Source organism: Ambystoma mexicanum, chromosome 9 (assembly GCF_040938575.1).
Source record: "Ambystoma mexicanum isolate Mex_15411 chromosome 9, UKY_AmexF1_1, whole genome shotgun sequence".
Classification (NCBI taxonomy): Eukaryota; Metazoa; Chordata; class Amphibia; order Caudata; family Ambystomatidae; genus Ambystoma; species Ambystoma mexicanum.
In genome coordinates, this window is record NC_090931.1 from 585,186,960 (window position 1) to 585,201,206 (window position 14,247).

General features: G+C 46.3%; 1 protein-coding gene across 1 annotated transcript in view; it reads left to right on the forward strand.

Moving 5' to 3' along the window:
* The window catches only part of ASPA (aspartoacylase), a 336,193-nt gene extending 330,454 nt beyond the window's left edge, over positions 1-5,739 (forward strand). Inside the window, exon 6 of the mRNA XM_069615192.1 lies at positions 5,164-5,739. Coding sequence (XP_069471293.1) covers positions 5,164-5,361 — 198 coding nt within the window. The 3' untranslated portion in view covers positions 5,362-5,739. The remainder of the gene's footprint in view (positions 1-5,163) is intronic.
* Positions 5,740-14,247: the final 8,508 nt, after the last annotated feature.

Genomic DNA, 14,247 nt, shown 5'->3' on the forward strand with positions numbered 1-14,247 from the left:
CAGGAGCAATAACGGGCACATTTTGAACTGCAGCAGTCATATCCTTCCTTTGGCTACTAGCACCCGAATGGTGCAGCAGTTGGGGGGCCGTGCCCGTCCCTTCCTTCAGGCTCATGTGGGATCCGGCAACAAAAAGGCTGTCAAGCGGCTGATCCAAACCGGCCCCCAAATGTGAACCGTCCAGCCCGTTATCCTGTGTGGCTACTTGTTCGATGTCTGGGCCATGGCGGATGGTATCCGTCTCCCACTTGTAACACTCCAGGCAAGTCCAACGGCCTTGCATGTAAGGCCCCCCCGAGTCGTGATCCATCTTGATGTTTCTGGCAGAAGATTCAGACTCAGATGTAGCATATGCGGGAGGTGCTGATACTACAGTCAAGCAGTTGGGAGAATTAACTTGTGTAAGAGGCAGGCCTTCTGGTGATCCTCCTGAAACATAAGAAGGGCAGATTGGACGTTCATCCGTAATAAATGGTTGTGATTTAGGAGGTAGCTCTGAAGTAGATGAATCTGCAACACGATCAAACAGAGCAGACAGGTGCACCTCCGATATTGGCAGCGAGGCTGAGCAGGATACAGGTTTTTCATGAACTGAAGCCAAACTAGCAGTAGGCTCTGGGACCGAAGACAGGCACTCAGAAAGTGCTACCGGAGGCTCCATGGCTGAAGGATAATCCGCTGGATGAGTCACTGTAGCCGAAAACAGGCATGCCAGAGGAAATTCAGAGGCTGAGGGCATGCAGGCTGGAGCCGTCTCGTTAGCTGATGACAAACTTGTCAAGGTCTTTGACTCTGACCACGTACATGGTGAAGGCTCTTGAGTGATTGGCAGACATAGCAATTGTTCATTGATTGAAGACACGTTAGACAATGATGACTGCAGAGCCGTGAACTGGATAATCGAAGAGTCAATGGTTGTAGGAGGACAAACAGAAGTCCCAGATGTGAACAGACACATTTATGGCTCAGGAATGGAATGCACCTTTAGGGCGGTTGACTCCTTGGCACCAGTAACCAAAGACTGAGCTGTAACCATGCCGTCCCTCTCCTTAGTGGATGACACAGAGTCTCTTCCTTGGTAAAAGTCAAAATCAACCAGAGGAATCACCATAGTAAAGTCTCTGTTAATCAGGATTTCGTCAAATGTCCATTCCTCTGACTTAGCTTCTGAAAGTGGCATATTAACAATCAACAGTTCAGGAATTGCCTGCCGGGTCTTTGGTTCAGCATACTGTGGAATGAGTCCATCAAAACATGAATTTTGTACTGTCTTTGACTGTTCATTGAGACAAAAATTGCCAGAAGAAGGAGCGAACACAGAGGTAGCATCGTTTTCCACATCAGCTTGAATGTCTACTTCAGTCTCAGCAGCTAGATCAAGGGCTGAACCTAAGCCTACAGTAGTGACTGATTCTGTGTATGCCACCATTGTGGATTGTGTTTGGGAATCAGAAGCATGTATGTGTTCAAGCTCAGAATTATGACTGACTGCTAAACAGGAAATCTTAGGTAAAGTAGTGGCTTGTAAATCTTCAGTTAACGGCAATTCCTGACAAACGGTACAACAATTGTCAGAACCTGTGCCTTGAATAAGTGTTTTGCTAGAAAGAGAACTTTCACTCCCAATAGAATCTTCATATTGACAAGTATCATGACCTACAAAAACCTCCGCACTCAGGGATTGAACAGTATTCACTTCATCAACGGATAAAGTTTGAGGTGTATTCAGAAAATACCGTAAAGTCTTATTCTCCTCTAGTAAAGTAATGTATTCTTGTTTTAACTCCTCAAGTTCAGCTTTTAGCATGCCCCTCCTTAACTGTACATCCCTATCAGTAGGCACAGGGGAAGGCATGGTGGCATCAGGGCTGGATCCTGCCCTAACCATCCGGGTGTGCACTGATTGTACATTGTCATTTGCTGCTTGCAGGTTTTGTGATCTATACTCACTCTTACCGACTTGGTCTGTGTTACCCTTATGCAGACTACTGACATCAGACCTCTTGACATTAGGGACTACAGTAAGTACTTGTACAGGGGAGTAAGCAGTTGACTGAGGGCTGAAAACAGAAGATATGCAATGAACCCCCCATTCTTTATGTTTGAATTATGAAACTGTTCAATCTGAAGTAAAGCACAATCGAAATCATGGGGTTCAACAACACACGTTCTCGTGTGTAATAAATCTAACAGTGTGTTGTTTTCTGCTGCTAAGGCTTGTGCGGACATAGAATCTGGATCAAAATTAAAGACAGAACTAGGATCAGGCAATGTACGATGGGCCATCCTGTGGGTAAACTACTCAGCACGTAAATACCCATTTGTATCAAGGAGTTCCTTTAAGTCAGGATCAATGATTTGATTGTCACAGGTAGACTTAGGGGAAACTTTCTGTACTAACTTGTTAGTGACCTTGCTGCCTTTCTTTCTTAAACTGGCCATATTCAGACGGGAATAACGGCTGGTCATTCTGTTAAGAAAGGAAGAAGGCAATGTGCACGGAATCTCACAGTGTACAACTTTGAATCTAAATATGTGCATACAAAACCCAAGACTTGTGTATACTAAAGCCCAGGAGAAACAATAATACCTATATATGAAAAGGAATCTGGGGTAAGCACTTAGAACCTCCTTATGATTGAAAGGAAAGTCGGCAAACTCCTTACCCACTATGCTATTACAGATACTGACAGCGCTAAACCCACGTAGAGGGCAAGCAAGGACAGGATCTGTGAGCTGACACTCTGGATGATACAGAATAAGGAACTTAGAAACTGTACTCACGAGGACCGGAAAGACCACTTGAATGTCAGTAAACTCACGAACCCAGTTGATCAAACAGGAACCCTGAAGGCTATAACAGCAATGAGTGGAGGAAACTAAATACATAAGACCCTAGTCAAGGGGCGAGAAGAAATAGTGATATAAAATAGTGAGGAAACAAAAAGGGCATTTACACTGGGACTAGTTACAATAACACCAACACCTAATAATCCATGGGAAATGAATGCAGAAGTGAGATGGAAAACATGGAATGGACCCCAATAGAAAGTAAGGATCAGGAGCAGGGAAAATGATATCACAAAAGGAAACCTTGAGGCGGGAAGTTGAATCTATAAAGGGAAAGACTAAAGCATCAGGTTTTTCAGTAGCAAAGGACAGCAACAAAGAAACAGTAAACACAGGCGAATTGGGCAGCATTAAAGGATAAAGCACAGAGACAGGCTGCCTGCAGACAGAGGAAGACAGAAAGGGAAATCCAGTGAGCAGAAATCAATTAAGCACAAGAATCCGAAATCCAGGGCAGAGGAACAAGAAACAGGAACTGGGCACTAAGCACAAAAGCTAGGAACAAGGAACAGGAACTAGGTACTAGGCACAAAAGCTAGGAACAAGGGACCAGTCACAACAGGAACACAGCAACAATGACCAGCGCTGGACTGAAGCAAACTGAGGCTTTTAAAGCTGCTTAACGAGCACACCCCTCAGGAGTGCCGCCTGCTGCACCTGCAGCCACAGGTGTTGCCTATCCTCCACCCAGCCTTGTCCTGCAAGGGAGGAGGTGAAGCAGTGAGCCAGGCATTCTGGGAAGCATAGTCATTTGATTAAAGTAGCAGTAGCATGCTGGCTGCCAAAAACCTGGAATGGATCCGGAAGGGAAGTAATTTGGGAAATAAGGTTTTAGTGCTCCCAATTCATCAGGACACTGTAGCATAAGGTTCGGAGGAAATGTCCAGTAGGGAATAAACCCCAAAACATGCCCCCAAGTGGCGGGAACGGGAGCGAAGGGAGCGAGCCGTGACACCGTGCCGCTGGTCTACTTTCTTCAGTGTGTGCCTAAGATATCTGGGATCAAAGGAAAAGACTATTACTGGTATGCATACGGCGGTGAAAGGGTGAGAGAACATGTGCGTGTCTCCCATATTCTCCCCGTTCAAGACGTGCGCAGAGGCATGGAATGTTTCAGAGGTTGCCTCGTCTTACCGAAGTGGAGAGAGCACCTGGGCATCTGCTTCCTGCTGCTTCGCTCGCGTCTGCTGTCTGTGTCTATCCGAGCGCTGCACAAGGGTTCTGTGCGCTTGGACGCCGCCGGGTCGTTTTGGCGACCTTGCGGAACAGGAAGGAATTACATCGGTGCCACGTTACGAGTCGGAGGCTCGTAGCGTGGCGTGCCTTCTGATTGGTGGTTGCGTGCTCCACTGGGATTGGAGAACGCCTAGTGGTGACGCGAAAAGGAGGGACGTCCCTCCGAGTGTTGAGCTCCCGCCGGTGGGTTAGGGGCTCGTTTCATGGCGTGGCTTCTGATTGGCTGCTGCGTGTGCCACGGGCAATGGAGAGCATCTGGGTGTAGCGCGAGTGTGGGCGTGCCTAAGTGTGTGTTGTGCTCCTGTCGGTGAGGGCGTAGGAGTCTATCTCAGGGCTGTGCCACAGGGTGGTGAGTAACTAGTATGGGCTGCATGCCTGCAGAGATAGGGTAGGTAAATACATTGCCTAGATTGAAGTGGCCAGAGGATGGTGTCTATAACCACTGTGTCCCGTCTGGCATGCAAGTGCGGGGTGTAGGGTCTGTCCCAGAGGGAGAGTAACACCAAAAACCCCTTTTGATGGCCGGTAGTTTGCATGGTAGACCTAATCTGCGTGGAGAAAGGGCTAGACAAATCTGCAGGGCATGGATGTGTTGTCTGTCCCTCTATTTGGTAGCGAAACTACATATGTTGCTGCAAGCATCTATGTTCAGAATATGCTTGGTTGAAATGACTCATTCAGCCCGTGATGATATGTGTCCAGTCGATGTATCCATCTGGACTCCCGATGTAGAAGGCTTTTCGAGGGGTTGGGGCCTCCCTTCACTTTCTCCAGCACCCACCAGAGAAGATCGTTGGGTGTGTGTTTGGGTGCGATGAAATGAGTCACCAGAGGGGCGGTTATATTCTTGTACCTTATCCTTGAGCGATGTTCTGAGATGCGTAGGTTGACTGCTGTCATGGTCTGGCCCACGTACTTCATGCCACACGGGCAATGAGCACAGAATCAACATTCAAGTGTCCAAAATAAAATGCATAGAGTTAGAACAACAGTTAATATTGTCCTTAGAAAATGCCATCAGTTCAACTTTGTGGAAGCGTGTGCAATGCTTGTCTTACTGCATTGTTTTTATTTCAGGACCAAGACTGGCAGCAGCTGAATCCCGGGGACCCCGTGTTTGTGACTTTTGATGGGGAGACAATTACCTATGAAGGAGACTGCCCAGTGTACCCCACCTTTGTGAACGAAGCAGCCTACTACGAACAAAAACACGCCTTTACAAAGACTCTGAAAGTGCCTCTTGCTGGAAAGCGCCTACAAGTCGCAGCACCTTAGGTTTTTTCCCCATATTTATTTCCAATGTTCATGTCAGGAATAACAACAGAATAAAACACCTTAATGGCATAAAATCTTGATATCCTCCCTACTGCATAACAATTCAAACCAATGAGTGCATGTGCCGCAAGGATAGGTTTCCACATTAGTTTAAGATCGGCTTTCTGATGGGACGCTTTATCCCAGTGTTTTTAAGGCCTGTAAGATAGCTCAGCGAGTTGAGCGTTCATCACTGCAATCTCTGTGTGATCTGCAGGTTGTAGGTTCAAATCTCTCCGAGGCTGACTAATGAGTACTAACTTCGGTTGGGCTATGTTGTATGTATATGTTCTGTGAAAATTGCTTAGACGTAAGCACTAAATAAATTAATCATTATTCCTTGCGTTTTTTATTGTAATCACAAATAATGTTTTGGAGTTCGCATTCCTTCCGATTTGTGCCTATTTTGTATTAATGAAACCATCATGTTTGTACATGTTTAAACTTCATGCGGTGAGTGCCTTATGAGCAGTTGTTGTTTACTTATTTAAATGGTCTACTTTAAAAAAAGGTGACCATAGTTCGAATCCCTACTTCCCCATTTGCTAGGCATTTCACTTAGGAGCAGATTTCTCTGAGTAACCCTAAGTCGATCATCTTGGGAGGATAGCTCAGGGGCAACGTGCTCGCCTTGGAAGCACAACGTCCCAGAGCAACCCGGTTCGATCCCCTGATCAGCGTTAAGAAACCTCTGAGGTATAAATGACCTATCATATCATCCTCTCAATCTGTCTGTCCTGTTATTGGCCAAATGGATCATTTTTGAAGCACGCTAATCCCACGGCTAAGCACTACCTTAAAATATGATATTCCCATTTCTTATAATGTGTTAATTAACTTGCATCTGTTTTAAACCATTTGGTCTGTAGACTTTATTTATGTTTTCATTAATATAACCATACAATGCAATAATAGTCATATGGTAACAATGTGAATACTGTTGCATTACTTATTAATTATTGGCAAAAGTACAAAATTGTGATCTGTCCAATGATCAAGCCATTGGGATAGATAGATGATGAGTAATTTCCATGTGTGCCCACCAACAGTCCAAAAACTGCTAAACCTACACAACGGATAACCTATTTTGCCATTAATGGGCCATGCTTCAAACCAGCTAGGAACTTCCCACAGAGCCCGTGGAACCCTGAAACACTCTTTTAACCATTAAACTCTTATTTTATTTAATTTGAGGCATTTTTAAAGCCAGAACCCGTCCAAGTATGGCTAACTGAGCGCTGAACGCTTACGAAAAGCAGACGAATACCGTACAATACATTACCATAATGATGGGGAAATAGCCTCTGACAGATAGCCTGACAACCTACACAACTGAACCAACCAGGTTCCATAGTGCACAAGGAAACAAAACCTTCTTCAACTGACGCTGGAATGACCGGAGGGTTGAGGTCTGCTGATAGGTGGTAGAGAAACTGTTCCAAAATCTCTGAATGGCTCAGGAAAAAGCATGATTCTGAGCCTTGCACTTATTCACTTTCAGGTTTTCAAGAAGCAAAGATGATTTTAGGCTTAGATCTACGTCCGGGGCCTGGTTAAGTGGACTGCCTTATGCGCCAGGCATCCAAGTTTAAAACGAATACAAACCTACCAAGAAAGCCATTGCAGGTCATCAAGGGTCATAAGTCCTTGCACCAAACACAAGATGACTCTGGCATGAAAGGCTGACTTTAGACACCTAAGAGAGGCTTAGGGCACGCCAATTAATAATGCACTCCGAACAGTCAATATGATAGTACTGTTCTAAACATGTTGACTGTAAGGAAGGGCTTAGCTCTGTAAATAAAATTGCCCAAATGAATGAGTACACACAGTAATTGTGTCTATTGTCATTAGTTTACTGTTCATTTTTAATCTTGAAAAGTAGAGACTGGAGCGCCCTTGGAATACATACACAGTCACGTTAAAGCTGACACTCATTCCTGCCCCATCATGTATTTGAGCCGCAGCCTCCTCTCAGTTTGGGCAATGCTGCAGTGCCGCACAAAGCGAGGCAGGGTAACTGCTTTTATCATCAGCAGGCCTGGAGAGGGGCAGCCCAAGCACTCCCCCTCTCGGCTCCTCTCCTCCCCTCCAAGTCAAAGAGACACGCAGTCTGTGCAACACAATGCTGGGGAAGGGTGAGGTGTGAGCAATCACCTCACCCTTCCTTCAGGCAGCAAGGTGCTAAGAAGGAAAACCAACAGGCAGGCAGGGATAAGGTTCAAAGACCTGCCCCCCCCCAGGGGGGGCCAGATAGTCGGCTATCCGGCCGGGGGCTGAAACATAACAGTCCCCACTACTATACATATCAAAGACTGGGTCTTATAAATACAGAGCAGCATGCTCTGAGAAAACACAAACAGTTTGTGGACCCTGAACAGGGACCCAAACACACAGGAGGTGCACTGTTTACTCAGTGCCTTCCAAACCTTTGCTTCTTTAGCAAACTCTAAAGCTTGCTGCATTCGCAGCGTCTTTATTTTCCTGTGAGCATGTTCATGAACTGTAAACGGCCGGATGACGAGCGGTGGACTTTAAACAAACAAAGAAGCGGGGAGTTCCCACTTACCAGCGCGAATGAAGAAGCCTGCATTGCAGCCCGGCGTAGGCAGTGTCTTCAAGAAAGCTTGTCAATTGCAAGGTAAGCAGCCTCGCCGGGCGACGAGCACGCAATAGAAACAATGTTCCTAATCGCAAACAAAACAAAATAAACATCTGTGACACAGCCGCTCCCCCGGCGGACTCGGAGCGCGCGCTGCATGTAAAGCTGCGAACTTGCAACACAGAGGCTGTGGGGAAACCCCAGGCCGGGGAACATTCATTTCAATCCTTAACAAAATTCTGAAACAGGCTCCTGTTGCTAACAGGCATAGATTTGGTTCAGAGTGATATAATTTGGCCTTGCATATTGCAAACTGGGGCATTCTTAATGGCCCAGGCCTAACGGGCAATCACGAATAAATACAGTTAGCGAAAGAAAGTGAATCAAGGCACAAGAAGTAATCCTGCTCCCAAAATCCATGTATAACATTTTATTTTGAATTCAACCGGGATAAATCCTTTGGGGCAAAGGTAGTCAGTTACCCATCACGAGTAACATCATTTCCAAACCCAGCTGGTCTAGATAGCACAACAAGTGGAGCTCTTGTTTGACATCCATACAGAGCCTGCTGACGCAGGTTCGGATCCTGGCAGGGCCAAACTCAGCCTTTCGTTCACATCGTTTTAAATGCCAATATCATTACACAAATAAGTGCATGAAAGCCGTTGCATTTGCGCAGCAACTAAAAAGCTCAATTTTGACAGCTGTACAGAGACCGCTGACATGGGTACAAATCTCGACAGGGCCAAAGACAACCTTTTCAATATTTTTCCCTTTAATCAAAACAGGCTGAAAGGAAAACATGGGTCCCAAACGAAAATCTCGGGAACCCAGCACACTTAGCATCAATCCAAACACCAGCAGCCACAGCCTGCCACAAGTTCCAACAATGCCAGCAAAGATCATTCTTTTTATCTTTTCAACCTAAACAGGTAAAAGGAAGACATGGGTCCCAAACGAAAAACCCGGGATGCCAACACACCAGCACAAAAACCCAAATCCCCACACCTGCTGGCAGCCATAGAAGCAGCAGAACACTACGGTTGGCCTTGGGTGAGGGAGAATATTTACGGCCTGCCAAGGGATGGGATAACCATGCCACTCAACCAAGATGATGTCACTACACCGTCATAAAGACAGAAAGTGACAGATGGCCAAAAGAAAGGCAACAAAAAACTGGCGAAATTGTGTGAGAACATGTCTGAAATGCAGCAGTTATTATGGGAAATGAGGGTGAAACAATTACCCCAGACAGGGGAGCAAGGGGCAGCAAACACCAACATAACTTTAGAACCTAACTTAGTGGTGACCCCTCCCCCCCGCAACAGCAACAAGCTAAGCTATCCCAACACCAACCTCAGCACAGCCACAAGTGCCAGCAGCACCAACAACTGCCCCTACAGTTGCACCAGCCGCAATCACCGCATACCCAACAGGTGCTTCAAAAGCATGGTCAAGCCCCAGTATAGAACCAGCGGGGCAAACTGGGCAAAGCAGCAGCAACTCAACAGACATAGCAATGATCTGCAATGCCCAATTAGAATTACAATTGAAATCCTTTCAGACTGAAATACTGAATAAATATAAAAGATGCCTAGCATGGAATATTGACACCACTATCAAAGAAGCCATATGGGCCAAAGAGTTCATAGAAATCTTTTCACTGATAGAAGCCCAACGCAAAGGGAAAGATGCATCCAGGGATCCCAAAAAGATAGAAGAGAAAGCCATAGCCAGAAATGCAGAGGTAGAACAGAATTGGGACAACTGGGTACAGGCTTTCGCCATCTTGGCAACGATATATGAGGAGAAATTTCCCAATGATGACAGAAAATTAGGGGCTTACATAGATAAAAGAAGAGAAGTGAAAATCGCTCAGAAAGGCAAGACCTGGCTAGCATATGATATCAGATTTAGGAGAAGCATGTCAGAGAGGCCAGCAATAGAAAGGGACAAGGTCCAAATTGTCTTATATATGTTAAACACGGACCCCCCAGCAGAGGAAGAGGCCTCACAGAACTCCTTCGAAAATAACAAAAATACACAAGGTCCCAGAAACAACGAAAATGATAAACATAAAAAGGGCGAGCAGCCCTTTCGGAAGATTCAGCCATGGGCGGCTAAGTCTAATATCCACAGGCAGAACAAGAACCACTCTACAAAAGCCAACATTCCATGCAGGAATTTTGGCAAAAACCAGTGCACCTGGGGTAAGGAATGCCGGTACAAACACGCTTGCCCAAACTGCAACGGTGATCACGCAGCAAGCAACTGCACCAGACTACCAGCCAAAAACTCAAAAGATTAGCGCCAACCATGCCTTTTCAACCCCAGGCCTGGAACCAGGCATAACTCCCATCAACCCAACCAATTTTAGAGAAGCACCTTGAATTAACCAGACAGGGAAACCAGCGAGGCAAGCTGGCATGGTTTTTTCCAAAGGCTTTATCATCCCATTTGAGGGCACAGGGTCACAGAACATCCCATTGAACCTAAAATCGGCCAGGGATAACCCCCAAATAGTAGAGAGCAAAATCAAGAAGGAACTGATTTTAGGCAGGATTGCAGGACCCTGGGACCACATGCCCCTCAAAGATTACATAATATCACCACTAGGACTGGTCCCCAAAAAAGAACCTGGGAAAATGAGGCTAATTCATCATTTATCCTATCCCAAAGGCCAATCACTGAATGACGGCATTCCACACACGGAATCCGCAATATCCTACACACACTTCCAGGAGGCGGTAAGACTCATACAGAATTGTGGCAGGAACGCCCTGCTGGCCAAACTAGACATTGAATCGGCTTTCAGAATTTTGCCAGTACATTTAGATTCCCAGCAATGGCTAGGTTTTACTTTTTAACAACAAATTCTAGGTAGACAGATGCCTCCCCATGGGGTGTGCAGTGTACTGCGCCCTATTTAAGCAATCAGTTTGTTTTTCAATGGGCTTTCCACTACCTAGATGACATTATGATAATGGGCCCAGCAAATTCTGAGGAATGCAACTGGGCCCTGGTGAAATTAGAAGGAATGGCCGCACAGTGGGGCATACCTCTATCAAAAGAAAAAACGACTAAACCAGCCACCAACATAATATTCCTGGGCATTGAAATTGACTCTGCACAGGGATTATGCAAGATCCCGAAAACAAAAATTGCAGAACTCTTGGAGAAAATACAAGCCCTGACAACAAAAGATAAGGGCACAGTTAAAGAAATTCAATCATTAGCAGGCAGTCTCAACTTCGCTGCTAGAATAATCCCTCAAGGCAGGGTATTTTCCAGAAGCCTGGAACGAAAAATGAAAACATACACTAAACCCCACCTACACACCCGACTAGGCGCAGAGGTGAAACAAGATCTGGAAATTTGGAGGAATTTCCTCTAAGATTTCAACGGGAACTCACTTTGGCGAACCCTTTGAATACATGGACAAAAAGGGTCCATTTCACCGATGCAGCCGGGAGCAAGGGGTTTGGAGCCATACTAGACACAGAGTGGGTGGCAGGACACAGGCCCAACTCATGGCAACAGGCAGGGTGGACTAAAAACATCACCCTCTTAGAAATATTTCCCATCCGGCTAACATTTTACATCTGGGGCAGGCAGCTAGCTAACATGGAACTCTTGGTCTGGTGCGACAACATGGCAGTAGTAGGCTCCATAAACAGAAGGTCTACCAAATGCCCCTTTTAGTACTAAAAGTCCTACGAGCCATCACATCACTCACACTACAAGAAACCATTGTGGTCAAAGCGAAGCACATCGCTGGGGCAGATAATAACATTACAGATGCGTTATCCCGCTTTCAGTGGCCAAGATTCTGGGAGCTAGCACTGCACGCCCGAGAACAGATGACGCCAATACCGGCGGAATGCTGGAAAATTATGGGAAACCAAAAAATATCGGCATCAACGCCAGCGCCGGAGAGCCCAGGCCGGGATGCCCAACAAGAACCAGGCACCTCAAAAACAGGTGCCAACAAAATAACAGCATCAACGCCGGCGCCAGAGAACCCAGGCCGGGATCCCCAACAAGAGCCAGGCGCCTCAAAAACGGATGCCAACAAAATAACTGCATCAACTCCAGTGGCAGAGAGCCAAGGCCGGGATGTCCAACTAGAACCAGGCACCTCAAAGACGTGTGCCAACAACTCCATAGGCTTCTTCACAGAGATGGCAGAGAAAGTGCAGGCAAGCACCACACAGCACAGTACAGTAAGTGCTTCCAAACAGTATTTAAAGCCACAGGCGTAAACCACGTAGAGTTAATAACGATTAAAGACATAGAAATATTTTTTAAATGGGCGCATGAACAGGGCTTTAAGAGAGATTGGGCGAAAAGACCCCTAGTTGCAATCTCATATTTCTAAAAAATACGGGGTGATTCAGATCCCACCCAAAATAGCCGGTCCAATAGCACAGCGCGTAGAGCGCTAGCATTAACATATGTGCAGCGCCTGTTGACTCGAATCCCTGCAGGGCCAAGCTCAGCCTTCCATTTTTCCGAGGTCGATAAATGAACACCACACACCGCGTGGGTTATATAGGCAGCGCTCAGAGGGTTTGTAGCGCTATATAAATGCTAAATTATTGCGCCCTCATTTCTTATGCTTTGAAAGGTTGGGGCAGAAGAGAGGGCCCACAGGTGGACACCTGCTGCCCCCTTGATTTCAACAAACTGGTACAAATTGCAAACCAGCTAGAAGCCATATGCTGGCGTCTGTATGAGATTTTATTGTTCAAAGCAGCTTTATTCCTGGCATACTTCGGGGCTTTCCATGTGGGAGAACTCATTGCCTCCAGCACCAAGGCCAACAACGGTCTGGGCGTCAGCATAGAAATCCAACAATCAAAAACGGGGGTCAAAAGAACCATCAACATTTGTTGTATTAATGAGGCAGTAAACTGCCCGGTATGTATTACCAACCTCTATTACACACAAAGACCCAAGGTTAGAGGGAGGTTTTTTGATCAACAAGGATGCCTCGGCACTAAGCCGCTACCAATTGAAAGAGGTACTGATGAAAGCAATCAAAAATGCAGGGTGGGACCTCAAGGGTTTTGGCACCCACTCCTTCAGAATAGGTGCCGCCACCTCAGCATGGCAAGGAGGTATAGCTCCCCAACAACTAAAAGTCATAGGGGGTTGGAAGTCAGATTATTACAAAAGATACATCAGACCACAGCTAATATAGCCAGCCACCCCCACTCTTTCTTTCTCCCTCCCTTCATACAGAAACACCAGGCTAAGGGAGGACCACTCTCCAATCAGCATGGATAGTCGGCCCCTCTTTCATCTTCGGGAAGGGCCGATGGCCAGAGGAGACCAAAGAAAGGCCACCTTTCAGAAACACCATTTACTCATGGTGGGGATACAGAGGCCTACGATGGGCAGAAATCCACGAAACACTAGCAGAGCTGGTCGCATACAGAGACCTGCCAGAATTTCTGGTCATACACCTAGGGAGCAATGACCTAGTGTTCATTGGAAGGAGAAATTTATATGAGGACATGTGTTCCTCCCTTGCAGGCATTTCACACAATTGGAAAGGAACGGAAACATACTTCTCGGCCATCCTACCCAGAAAGAAATGGCAAGGGGCCAACTGCTACAAAGCTGTAGACATTTCTAGAAGAAAACTCAACAGGGGGGCTAGAAAAATTCTGTATAGCAAGAGGACTGGGTTTCATAAAGCACCCAGCCATTACACTGGGTGACCCGGACCTTTTTCATAAAGACGGCACCCACCTATCAAACAAGGACATGGAACATTTATTTCGAGAAATTACAGCAACTCTAGCCTCCAGGGTTTGCCAATAGGAGATACTTTTGGGGGATCGCAGTCAGCCGTCAACCTGCCCACGTGTGGCGGCACAGGCCAGAGGGGCTATCCCCAAGACCCGGTGCCCAAAAGTATGTTACTTTCATGATATGTGATTATTGTTATCTGCATAACCATATCTGTACAATAAAACCTACAGCCTTTTATTGCCAACACTTGACAAACAATGTGTGAGACAAATTATTCTGGGTGAGGGTATGGGATTGGCAAATTATAAATATGCATGCATATGGGTTCAGCAGTTATGGGCAATGCTGCAGTGCCTCACAAAGCGAGGCAGGGTAACTGCTGTTACCATCAGCAGGCCTGGAGAGGGGCAGCCCAACCTCTCCCCCTCTCTGCTCCTCTCCTCCCCCTCCAAGTCGAAGAGACACGCAGTCTGTGCAACACAATG